Source organism: Lissotriton helveticus, chromosome 9, assembly GCF_964261635.1.
Source record: "Lissotriton helveticus chromosome 9, aLisHel1.1, whole genome shotgun sequence".
Classification (NCBI taxonomy): Eukaryota; Metazoa; Chordata; class Amphibia; order Caudata; family Salamandridae; genus Lissotriton; species Lissotriton helveticus.
In genome coordinates, this window is record NC_136070.1 from 182,409,570 (window position 1) to 182,423,070 (window position 13,501).

Below are 13,501 nucleotides of genomic sequence, written 5' to 3' on the forward strand. Positions count from 1 at the left end.
AAAGAAAAAAAAACAACAACAAAAAACGGCACAATTAATGGACCCAGTCGAGCAGATGCCAAAAAGCTCTCTTATCTTGGTTTCCGACCCTAGCCAGGTCTAACTTTGATACTTGCAAAACTGAGACATACCAGTCATTAAGGGAAGGAGGGGTAGGGTCTTTCCATCTTCTACAGATTTCCCTTCTTGCCAATTGGATGGAATAGAACAAAAGGTTCTTGACTGGGCTCCGAGCCAAGTCTGTAACTCCGACGATTACAAGAGGGAGGTCGATTGCCACTTGAAAGCCCAGTGAGGACGTAAGTGTGTTACTTATTGAGTCCCAGAATGGAGCCAAGTGGGGATAGTCAAAAAACATATGCGCATCTAGGGCTGCTTCTAAGCCACACCGGGCACATGCCACGGGACCTCCCGAAGAGAATTTTGACAGCCTCTGTGGGGAATAGTAGGCACTGTGTATGGTGAAAAGATGGTTTCTGCGAAGCCAAGCTGGATTAACAATGTCCCACAGAACCTTACAAGATGTCAGCCACAGATCCTGCACATTTTGGCCGAGAATTAAGGGGCCCCACAGGGACTCTGGTAGTTGGAATTCCCCGTCAATTTCTTCCTGAATTAGACTGTACCATAGAGGGATCTCCTTCTTGGCCGGAGGTTTATCGAACAAAAGGGACTCGAGTTGGCAGCCCCCCCCCCTCTTGGTAAACTGCTCCCCCGAGAGGGCTTGGAGGTGGACGATTGAGCCCAGCTAGCAATCTGCATGTACCTAAATCTCAAGAAATTAGGCCCAACGTTGTTTTTTAAACAATCCCATGGGAGCAAACTCCCTTCCACAAACAGATCTCCCCAAGCCTCTACTCCTGCATCCCTCAACGGAACTGCTAGACTGTCTCCCAGCCAGCCCGGACTCTCGGGAAGACCCCAAAGAGGAGACCTACTAGAGAAATACCCCAACTTTATTGAAGACCTCAGTCTAGCCCAAGTTTTTGCCATGCCCTGCAGCACCTTCAGTTTGATCTTTTTGAAGAACTTAGGGTCTCCGAATTTAAACAGAAAACCTGACTGTGCTACTCCTTCCCCTTTTAACAGAGCTGAAAACATGCTCCCAATGCCCACATCTGTAGGCATCTTTAATAGCATTCGGGCATGGTAAAGTTGGAACGGCCATGCGTAGATTTGCAGATCTGGAGCTGCTAGGCCGCCTTTTTCCCTGCGACGCCTGTTTCTTTCATGCGATACTTGGGATGCATTTATCCCAAATAAAAGAAGAAATATCTCCCTGTAATTTAAGTAGTAAAGATGCATCGAAATGAAGAGGAATTGTATTAAATAAAAAAAGAGATCTTTGGTAAGATAGTCATTTTCACCAAGTTGACTCTACCTAGCAAAGATAGTGGGAGCTGTGACCAGGATTGCATTAATTTACGGCAATCTTTTGCAACAGCAGCAAGGTTAGTTGTACTCTATCAAGGACCTTGATGGCTTTTTTTTTTTTAGACAGATTTTCCTTATAGTGGATCATTTTACAGAGTATGCAAATGTGATTGCACATCAGCAGGCACACGGTTTCCTAGAGGTCAACAACTGCATCCTGGACTGGAAGTCGGCATAGATGCTACAAGATATAGAATGACTCTTATAGAGAGACAAATAAAGTTGATGCAATACTACAGAAAAAAGACTAAATATGCCTTCCCTCCATGTTAAATGGCACCAAGAGTTTTTTGTTCAGACGAGAAGGCAGTGTGCATCACTGGTGAGGACAGTTATTTGGAAGATGTTTCAAGCAGAGTTTCCAATTCTGATAAATGTTCTCTGTCAAACAAATCTGTTGTTTAAAACGGTCCTGACCCATAAGCCTTTGTGAAGCATTTCAAGGGTTTTGGGCTCTTACAGAGCATTCAAACTCAGCTGTTGTGCTTATGCAAGGATTATGCACGCCAGTTACCCTCATGAGTTACAAGCTGGCTTGGGATAGACAGGCTAGCTGGGGAGAGGATAGTATTGCAACCTTGCTCTAAGCAGTCATGGCTTTCATTCTAAAAATTTTATAGGAACCTATAGGTAAATTCTACTGGATGACCAACACTATGAGATCACATATAATGACTACACAAATGGGGTTTAGAAGAAGGCTTTAAGTGAGAAGCTTATGAAATAGGTTCACTAGATGTAGGTGCAAAGAAATAATATGGCATTTATTGGTCTACAAATGGTGAACACCACAATTGGACACTAGAGTGGGTGAAATGTTTAACTACGCTACTTACCTGGGGTGGTGGGAGATGCAATTTTTGAATTGCTAATATCACTAGTAAAGACGCAGAGAAAGCATAATCCCAGTGTACATCTCCTTAAAAGAACCATGAAGTGACTCGATGGTAGCTACCTTTTGTATCAAGGAAAACTTGCTCTTCTACTTTACAGGGGGAGACTCACCTTAAAGAGTAACACTTTAATTTGTGATCATATTTAAATGCACGTTAAAGAAAACTGAGACCATTACTTTAACAATCAATGTAACTATATGTGGCACTTATAACTTTAAGTAGTTAAACAAATTTACCAGAGATAGCTTCCAAAATAGGCAACAATGTTCCGATGTTTACATTCTTTAACCATAAATATTTCTTGCTGTATTAAGGAAAAATCATCCCCTGAAAAAGAAAAACAACAGTCATTAGTAGAGTATGCAGGAAGTAGAAATATCTACTCTCACATAAGTGGTTTAAAGAATTATAAAAACAATGGTGTTTTGTATACATACATTAAACATTCCTTTACAATTAAAAGTCATCTTCAAGGATTGTCTTTGCTTCCTTGGGGGGGGATTTTGGGTTGTGGAAAGTAGGCGCTTGTGTGGATCTATGGCAGCTTAAATTGGTGCTACGCTGGTTCGGGATAAGGGGACGGTGCGCTGGGGGGCGGGCAGGGGGGGGCGGAGGGTGGCTGTTTAGTAAGTTTGATTTTATTTGTATTGCTTTTTATATTCTCCTCGATTTAAAAATGTTAAATGGTCAAAGTCAATTTTTGTATCTTTATGCGTCAGTTGTCTCTGGGGATCAGAGATCTGCATTATATGTGTAATAATCTTGACAAATAAAATCTGTTTAAAAAAAAACCATCAAGCAGCAAACTTCAGGCAACTGTTGGGCATATACATTTCTCAAATTGTGCATCGTTCAAGGATGCATTAAAAGAATACTGCGTGTAGAATGTTCTCAAGTAGCCGTAGCAGCTACCCTTCACATATCACAGTTGGACTAATGCAGTGATACTGTAAGCAAAGCTACCTTTGACCCCAACAAAAAGAGCACAACCAAAACAAGAGCATCATACATCCCATTATCCACCTTAAAATAGCCTAAGAGAAACCATTCCATGCATATTCATCAAACTGAGTAATTAAGAAGTGGTCTAGCGATTACATTATTGGTGATATAAATATAAACAAAGTTAATGAGGGCCTGCAATTATTATTGTGAGCGAAGCTAAGGAAAAGTAAGAGTATGGAAAGAAGACAGGATGTTAAAAAGTGGGCTTCAGCCAAAGAACAAAATCAGCATTGATTCGAGGTCTTCCGTGTCCTGATGGGAAATAGCATAAATCCAAAGGCCTGCATCCCAAATAGGTGATAATTGTGTGATCAGGCAAGGCAACCTCATCTCACAGGAGTTCACAAGCTCATGTAAAGTGTGCTTAGGATCGGTGATAACTGGGTTCACTACTCATATGACTGTATACCAAGTGACTGGGGAGTAAGGGACGGGCAGATCAACCACATAGTGCGTTACAACCTCATTCAAGATGAACAGGCCTTTACCACTTGTTCCAGTAAGCATCCAGCCTAAAGCATCTATACCTTATAGCTTAAGTCAAATGTTTAAATGTCAGATGATAACAGAACAGACAAGCAGAGTGACATGAGATGTCAAACAGCATTATTCAACATTTTGTATATGTTCATAATCACAATGTAGTCAAGTCTCCACAGTGGGATTATTCTAAATTGCACAAGCTTTCCCATTCATTTGCATTCAATATAGTGAAGGATGGTCCAGCATGGCTTGTTTCCACTACTTTATTAGATCTTCATTTACAACAATTTGATTGTAGCTGTGTTTCATTCTACAAGACCTTCTTCAGGGATCACTGTACATCTTTCTTTGTTCTGGGAGTATATTAATTTGTTGCTCCATGTCGTTCGGAAGACCGCTGATTTCATGAATTAAATAACATGATACAGATGTCAATAGTGAAAAGGAATGGCATGCTCTCAGCAAGAGATGTAAAGAAGCCAAGAGATGCATCTACTTGAGTGAGGCTTACGGACTTCCTCTTGGTCACTTGCTCTTGTACTGTGTTTTGGATCATAGCTTTTAGCAGCCGTCAGTACATCAAGTTTGTCTGAGGAGATGCCTCGGTGGGTAAAAATCAATTAATTAGAAACAACATACTTCATCTGAGCACCTGCTGAGAGAAATGGAACACCCAGCCACCTTTTCCTTCTAGGCAGAAATATTTGTTTATACGGTAACTGAATGACGTCTGCTTGGTGATACTGCTGGATCTCTAAAAAAGATTATTTGCATGAATGAACTAGAGTCATTTGAATTAGAAAGAAATCAAAACTGTCGCTGAATTTCTAGAAGATTACTGACCAGGAGGAAGGGAAGATATAGAGGCACTTAGGTGACCAAGTGATGATCAGGCAAACCTTCAATGACAAGTGAGTGTCTATCCAAGAGGTAAAACTTTTTTATCTGATGCTGAGAAGAATTCCTAGGAAGTTCATTGTAATCAATTAGTGACACGAGTCATTGACTAGGTTACCCCACCTCACTGGCAGAAGACTGCGGCATATCTACTTGCAAGCTGAGCAACTCATAATGGTGGACACTTCAATAAAAACAAGCATTGAAAATGCAATAGGTCTCGCAATAGAAGAGTTTGACATTTTTCGTTTTTCAAATGGATGAGTGGCGTTGCGTGGATGAGTGGCGTTGCGTGGATGAGTGGCGTTGCGTGGATGAGTGGCGTTGCGTGGATGAGTGGCGTTGCGTGGATGAGTGGCGTTGCGTGGGTGAGTGGCGTGGCGTGTGTGAGTGGCGTGGCGTGTGTGAGTGGCGTTGCGCGTGTGAGTGGCGTTGCGCGTGTGAGTGGCGTTGCGCGTGTGAGTGGCGTTGCGCGTGTGAGTGGCGTTGCGCGTGTGAGTGGCGTTGCGCGTGTGAGTGGCGTTGCGCGTGTGAGTGGCGTTGCGCGTGTGAGTGGCGTTGCGTGTGTGAGTGGCGTTGCGTGTGTGAGTGGCGTTGCGTGTGTGAGTGGCGTTGCGTGTGTGAGTGGCGTTGCGTGTGTGAGTGGCGTTGCGTGTGTGAGTGGCGTTGCGTGTGTGAGTGGCGTTGCGTGTGTGAGTGGCGTTGCGTGTGTGAGATGTGTGTGCGACAGATGTGTGTGTTTGTGTGTGCGGTTGTGTGTGTAGTTGTTTGTGTGGGTGGTTGTATGTGTGGGTGGTTGTATGTGTGGGTGGTTGTATGTGTGGGTGGTTGTATGTGTGGGTGGTTGTATGTGTGGGTGGTTGTATGTGTGAGTGGTTGTATGTGTGAGTGGTTGTATGTGTGAGTGGTTGTATGTGTGAGTGGTTGTATGTGTGAGTGGTTGTATGTGTGAGTGGTTGTATGTGTGAGTGGTTGTATGTGTGAGTGGTTGTATGTGTGAGTGGTTGTATGTGTGAGTGGTTGTATGCGTGTATGGTGGTGGGGTAGGAAATTAAACAGCAATCGAGTTTTGCATGCTGTGACTGTTGCCATGTTTTCGCCGTGCCCTTGTTTATCCCCTTACCACATTTGCCCTGGAGTTTCGTTGGCTGTGCAATTTAAGGATATCCCTGCCTGTCTTGGCCCCCGGTAGCAGGGAGGAGAGCGCGCCGGACCGGTCGCGTGGCACTGCTATGGACCCCCGTGTTATTCTTCGAGAGCAGCGCTGCTGATTGCCTCAGCAGACGTCCGGGTAATTATCTGCAGGTGGCGTTGCCTAAAGCGCTGCCATTATTATAAAAATATAGACCCATGACAACATATGAAAAAGCCAACACACAGCACGGTACTAATAAAACATAGTTGAAACGCACTCACATGTGTGCGAGAGGCAGGCGATCATGTGGAGAAGCGTCCTCGGTTACAAACACCTCGTGTAACTAACAGCGGCAGCATTTTAAAACATTGTTTGCACTTTAAAACAAAGAGATTACGACAAACATATGTTTAGTTTAGAAGAAAGTGCCTGTATTTTAGCCCACCTTAACAGTACTACAACAGTGCGTTATAGAAGCCAAAGGAGGGTAGGGCTGGGGGAGAGTCAATGGCTGCAGCGCTACCCAGAATGAACCCAAACATCCCATGTACATTATAAACGCACCAAAGAAGACGCAGCCTTGGTTACAAACACCTCGTTTGACTAAGGCGAGAGGGGGAGGTGGGGGTGCAACTCTGTGTGGCTTGTGCTCTCCTGGCGCCTCTGGTCTGTTTACTGTTAACACATGGAATTCCAAAGCAATCATTAAGCCGGATGGCTCCGTCTATGTTGTGCACCACTGGCGCCTTTTGTCTGTTTCCAGCAGAGAGGAAGGAGCTGGAGAAGCAGGAAACTGAAAGTACGGCCGGCCACCGGCCAGCCATGAATGAACCCCTCGGTTGCCTGCACAAAAATACGGGCATCAGAAGCAAAAAAAAGACGCTGCGAGGCAAAGAGAGAAAGGGACGCGGGCTCATGTTTGTTTGAGGAAATCAGAGTTTAAAAACGAAAGGCACTAATCTCTTGCTCTTTAAGTTCTAGACATGGTCGTTTTTTATGTTTAAATCAAAAGAACTTTTGGCATGCTTGAGATACTGTAAAGAAACATACGGGCATCAGAAGCAAAAAAAGACGCTGCGAGGCAAAGAGAGAAAGGGACGCGGGACAGATAGAGAAAAGAAGAAACGGGTAAAACAAGACGGAGGGCATTGCTGTGGGGAGGGGGGAGGAGAAATGCGACACGGCGGGCAGGGGAGGGGGCGGAGCGGGGAGAGCGGCATGAGGGTGTGAAAGCAGCAGGGGCCTGGAGTGCGGCTAAGGGAACTGAAGAAACGGGACACGGCAGGCAGGGGAGGGGGCGGAGCGGGGGTGTGGGAGGAGTGCGGCTGAGGGAAAATACATGCAAGCAGGCGGCTGGGGGCATGTGCACGCGCTTTTAAGCTCAATGCACATGCGCATTAAGCTTGAATTTCACGGGCACTGCAAGGAATCGCCACGATTCCTTGCAAGTTGGTTAAAGACTGTTTAAGCCCCAATAGTCTCGCAAGCTCGATGCGCATGCGCATCGACAGGCGAGACCTAATTACTCTCCAATTTTAGCTTAACAGTCATAGTCAGTCTAACTATTGCTGGCAAATCAGAGCTTAATGATATGATTGTAGGGGTCAAGGCAGGTTATCTTGCCCGTGCAGATGCATGCTCTGCTGACTTCTCCATGAGAGGAAAGCTAGGGGTTCCCGATTACCAGAATCCATGACCACCAGAGCTCAAGAAACAAATTTTGCAACAGAAATTGACTTTCAATTAAGTGTCCATCATTCTCTGGATACACTTGGGTAAGCAGTGTAGGATAACTCGAGAGGATGTGTGGTGGTACAGTGTCATACATTCATCTAAGCAACACATTATAAATGTCTAGGCAAGGTTGACTGCGCACACACTATTCACACTTTATCATACACACAAAGCACAATACCACAAATAATCCCACAATACTAACAATACCAATGTCACACACTAGATGGTACAATTAACTGGTAATCTTACTAAGAGAATGGTAATCTTAGTTGAGAATCACACAACAGTTAAACATATGTTAAAGCACCGTAAAGAAACCAAGGCCATTGGCTTAACACACCATGTCATTTTGCGACAAGTTGTAATGTTCATGCCTACTATTCATAAGGAATACAGCTTGGAAACAACTAATGTCCATTAAGCGTTATGAAAATGGACAATGCCGCTCAAAATGGGTGATTACAACATTCTCAACAGTGGATAATTTATATCTCTTCAATTATCACATGACAGTTGTAAAACTAAACATTCCTGAAAAGTTTAATACAGCAACAGAAGCCCAACATAACTGCACTGACAAGTTTACTGTAATGGGAAGGAAACAGTGCCTTAGAGTTTGACGACATAGAGAACGGTATGGAGGAGGTACACCAGCCTCAGATGTGTTGTGAGATATACAACACAAAAGCCCAGGACCTTATGCGGCTTACCATTGACAATAAAGGTCTGGCTGGCTAGGCAACAAGGTGCTGGATTGCGTAAAGGAGCAACAAAGAAATTGATCAAATAATATATATAATTAGTACAAACAGGGGCGTGCTCACCAGACCTAGTCACCACTGTCTCATCATGAGTTGCAGCTGTCAATCACACCTCTATCTTTTGGTACTAGGTTTACAGGAATCCATCAATGTTCATGGACAGCACACTTCTTCGCATACCAATTGTGTTCATCATACTGTGGGATGAATTCGCCCCACTCATCACTGTTAGAATCTGAGCCTGGTGTAAACTATGAGCTCCTGTGTTGCATTAGGTGGCCTCATATGGCTCCATGCCAAAATCGTTTAACTCTGCAAGTGACAAGTGGAGCCCATGGGTGCATACATCAGTTGCTTTCCAGGTTGTTCAGGCCCTAAGACGCAGTGTCCATTAACAGATTTGCATGACCAGTCTTCTGATCTCTAAATTTGGGATATTTTCAGATGTGACAAGAGTTCATTTCACAGAACAGGGAGTCTGTGGCTAGGGTTTCCACCAGACAAATTGTTACAGAAGGCAAGTAACTATTTTTTTCTCATGGATGCTTCTAACTGCAGATTCCTAACCCTGTGAATACATACCATGGCATTACCTCCCAATGTGGTGGGTCTGAACTGCCTCATACAAAAAGTTCTGCTGCACTGAGAGGGCAAAATGCCCCTCTCATTTTACCTGACTGCTGAGGCAGTAGTGCATTCTGAACATGTGTACCAATGCCCACATAGCCACTAGACAGATGTCCACGACAGCCACTCTCCGTACTCATGTAGTGGTGGAAGCTTTGGTCCTGGTGGAAGGAGTCTGCAAGCCTTCTTGGGGCTGCTTCTTCACCAATGTGTAGCAGATCTTTATGCACAGAACAATTCATCAAGAGACAGTCCATTTTTGCACTGCCTTGCCCTTCCATACTCCTGAAAAGCCTACACAGAGCTGATTGTCCACTCGACGTTCCCTTGAACGACTGACATAAAAGCTTAGTGCTCTCTTAGTGTCCAAAAAATGGAGTCTCTCTTCCTCCTTAGAGGAGTAAAGAATGCTGGAATGGTCATAGTGTAGCATTTTCACTTCATTCATATCTGTACTATTTCCCTTTTAAGATTATTTATATTGTGTTTCCCTTTTAAGATGCTGTTCATTTGTTCTGTGCACATGCATGTGTCAGAAAATTCTCTATTGGAATAGTTTATCTGTAAATGTGTTGTACTGGCATTATTCTGCTGGGACTTGAAGAAGAGAGTACTGTGCTGTTACCATTAAACCAGTACCAACTTTCCTTGGATTATTTGAATTATTTATCTTTATTTACTACAAAATTGGTGACGAGGGTGACCAGTACCTATCTACTCTACTTACAACACAGGAGTGGTACAATTTCGGATTTTTCATGAACATTTGGATTTTTTTTTTCTTTGGACTGCAGTGGAATTCCCTGCTTTTATCAACCACTATAAGTGATTTCTATCTTCATATGGGAAGTGCCTTGTGAATACAAGATTTTCTCGCACTTTTGAGGCTTTATTTCGGCTGGCGTGAGGAGAATACGTCCTACATCGCTTTGAACTGAACTACATCGATTTTATACGCCGAAGAGTTATTTGAGCCGAAACGAGAATTTTCCATATGCAATTGTTATGGTGTTATGAATTTTGTAAAGTTTCCGGCGTTTTTCAAACCTTTTGTGTTGCTCCCGCGCGGCGCTTTCAGTAGTCGCGTGGAGTCCAGTGTTGTTGCTTTTGGAATTCCAACTGTTTCTGGACTACCAGCGAACCACACCAGCACGACACGACGAAAACAGCGTACTACGTGATTGGGTGTAACGGCCTGACGTCACTGCGGAACGACGTGCAACGTCATTGGCGGCCATTTTGGATTGCCATAGCAACGCGGCAATCTTTCACCGAGATGATATCACTAAACAGTTGGATGGGAACTGTTTTAATATTTGCGGAATTACTTGGGTGAATTGCTGATTTTGAAGTGTATTAACACAATTTTATTTCATTTAGCTAGCGAATATTATTTTCGTTTGTTCTAGTGTGCTATCTTTTTTTTTTTTTAGTTTGTGTGTGTACACCCATTTACTATATCTCTTGTAGTTTATATCTGTTATTTTACATATTCATAACTATGCAATTCGATCCTCCGTCGAAATTCCTCCAAAGTAAGGGGATCCTCCTATACCTTGGAATAGGTGGAAGGAGGAATTTTTAACTTATCTAAAGGCTATTGATGGAGAAAGGATGGGCAATGAGAGAAAGAAGAATATTTTTCTTCATTGTCTAGGGTCTGAAGGACAAGCCATTTTTAGGACTCTTCCTCCGGTACCTGGTGATTTGGGCAATTTTGATGAGGCAATGTTACGAATTGAAACAAGATTCAAACCCACTACTAGTATTGCCCTTAATCGTTATAAATTCTACACCAGGGCACAAAAGGATTCTGAAACTTTTGATGACTTTTTAACAGCTTTGAGGTCATTAGTTATTTCATCTAATTTTGGGGAGATTACAGATGAAATGATAAGGGACCAGATTATAGTGAATGTAAAGTGTAAGAAAACGCAAGAGCAGTTATGGATTTTGGGGAATCATACGTTAAAAGAAAGTATATCTACAGCTAAGGCATTTGAGCAATCTAATAAATGGATGAAAACTATTGAAGAGAACGCTAAAGGTGGGAAGAATGACAAATCTTGTGATGATGTATGTGCCATTAGCAATGTGAAGAACAATTTTCAATTTAATAAGAATGTTGGGAGGAATCAAATTGTGTGTTACAGATGTGGTAGTAATAACCATGTCGCATCTTTTAAGTTCTGCCCTGCAATTGGTAAAGAGTGTAGCAAATGTGGGAGAATTGGTCATTTCTCTAAAGCATGTAGAGATGAAAAAAAAAAAGAGTAGTGATCGGAATTTTAAGAAAAATGAAGTTTCTTGTGTAAGGTCTAATCCTTCTTGTGAAATTCCTTGTTTTCAATGTGAACAGTCTAAAGCTGGAGAAATGATAAGAGACGGTGGTATGGTGGTTTCATTGATAAATATTGGGGTGGTTGATGGTGAAGTACTTAGTTCGCCCAAGTGTACTGTAAATTTCATGGAGGTAGACCTTGAACTTATGGCAGACTCTGGTTCTCCCTGGACCATTATAACTAGAGACTATTTCTCGAAAAGTATGGTTCAAGATTATCTGAGAAAGATCTTTCCTCACCAGATATTAATGCTCTGTGTTTCAATGGTTCAAACATCGAATTTATTGGTTATTTACAGTCTACTATTCATTTCAAAGGGAGATCTGCAGTTATTAAATTGTATGTAGCTAGGAAGGGTGTTGATGTACTGTCGTGTATTTCTATAGGTTCTGAATCGATCCCCCTATTCCTGACCATATTCTGGTTAACCTACCTAGCTAGTTAACTAACAGTCAGCCCATGAGGCAAGAAATCCCCCATGATGCAGATACCGTTATCTGACGCAGTCACACTACGGCACAGGAACGTGTTATCTGATTAGGTCATAACGCTTGAGATCTAATTAGACAAGCGACATTCCTCCAGCCCCTGATAAGGCATACGACGTTCTCATAACAAATCAAACCTATGACAACCTGGATAATCCGTGCGGCCATTGTTTTGATTTCACAGAGAACTTTAGTAAAGAATGTGCTAACGAGCAAGTCGTATGACATCTTTATTGACGTACCTATGTTCATCCTTACGTCAATCCCGGCACCTTTAAGGTATAAATATTGCCGACCTTGCCCTATGCAAACACACCCGTGGTGACAAGACGGAGCAGCCATACTTGCCGAAGCCGAGAGCAGAAGCAGACCCCGCAGGCAACAGCCCCGCCTTCCTGACGCGCTGAGAGACGCGCTGCTATCTCAAGCCGAGAGACCCAGCACCGGCGCTTCTGGGCAGCCCTCGCAGGCAGCCTGGAATATCGAGAGCAGAGAAAGAGATACCATTCCTCATTCATCCTAAATTCCAGGTACAGAACTGAATAACCCCTCCTAGAGAATTCTTTAGTTATTCACTTGGCAAAAACAAACTTAACTTAAACTGTAACTTTCTATTCCCGCCCACGTATTAGACTTAGGTCAGGTACACGGGGTAGGCGTATTTAGAAACACCAGTTGAGTACGTTTAGTCAAATGTATATGTGTATGTAAATATATTTTAATCATTTTAAACATCATATGGCTCAGAAACCATATCAATGTTTTTACAGTATTATTTTATACTATTGCTTTTAATGTATGCACTTTACTTAACTATAAGTATTGCAATAATATCGATCCATTTCTCTTGTACGAGAAAAGAGACTGATCAATAAATAACACCTTTTATTGAACACGCCCGTCTCTTCCTTTTCTCTACATTCTGATGAGACTAAGAATGCACGTACTGACTGAGTAAAATAATTGCCTTGTGCTCACACGACTCTTGAGATTGACTCTTGATTAGGGGAGAGCAAAGTTGTCATGTTCTATGGTTGTCAGAAACTAAATCCCTTCTTGTCTAATCAGGGGAGTTAATCCTTCCTTGAACATTCGAGAAAGTTTCTAGCGAACTCTGAGCTTAGCTGGCAAACCCAAAAATTAAGTCTAGTATCGACAGTAGTAGACCTAGTTAACGTCTGGCCTAGGCCTTTACTGCTGTAGGTACTATTCCAATGCGCAGAGCCTATTGGGAAAATAGGAGCTACACTACAGTACTTGGATGGAGGGATCAATGGAAGTTAGGGATTATGTTAAATCCATGGAGCAAAGAACCTGTTACAGTGTTAAACGATATATTTTCATAAGAAGGGTCTATTGTCACTATAGAAGATGACAGTAGATGGAAGAATTTAGCTAAGGAATTCTCTAATGTATTTTCAGAAAGTTTAGGTAGATTGAAGGGTTTTGCACATGCCATAAAGCTCAAACAAGGAGCTGTTCCTGTAGTGCAAAAGCTTAGAGGAGTGCCACTTAATGTCAGGGAGGAATTAAGTAATGCTCTTAAGGAGATGTTAGATAATGAAGTGATAGAGGAGGTTGAATCATCTGAATGGGTTTCTCCAGTTGTTCTTGCCCGTAAACCAGATAAAAGTTTGAGACTTTGCATTGATTTGAGAGCTTTAAATGCAAATATCGTTATTGATTGTCATCCCCT

At 42.7% G+C, this 13,501-nt stretch overlaps 1 protein-coding gene across 1 annotated transcript in view; it reads right to left on the reverse strand.

The window, feature by feature from the left end:
* The window catches only part of MAP4K5 (mitogen-activated protein kinase kinase kinase kinase 5), a 686,515-nt gene that overhangs the window by 511,226 nt on the left and 161,788 nt on the right, over window positions 1–13,501 (reverse strand). Inside the window, exon 3 of the mRNA XM_078659722.1 lies at window positions 2,567–2,657. Coding sequence (XP_078515848.1) covers window positions 2,567–2,657 — 91 coding nt within the window. The remainder of the gene's footprint in view (window positions 1–2,566; window positions 2,658–13,501) is intronic.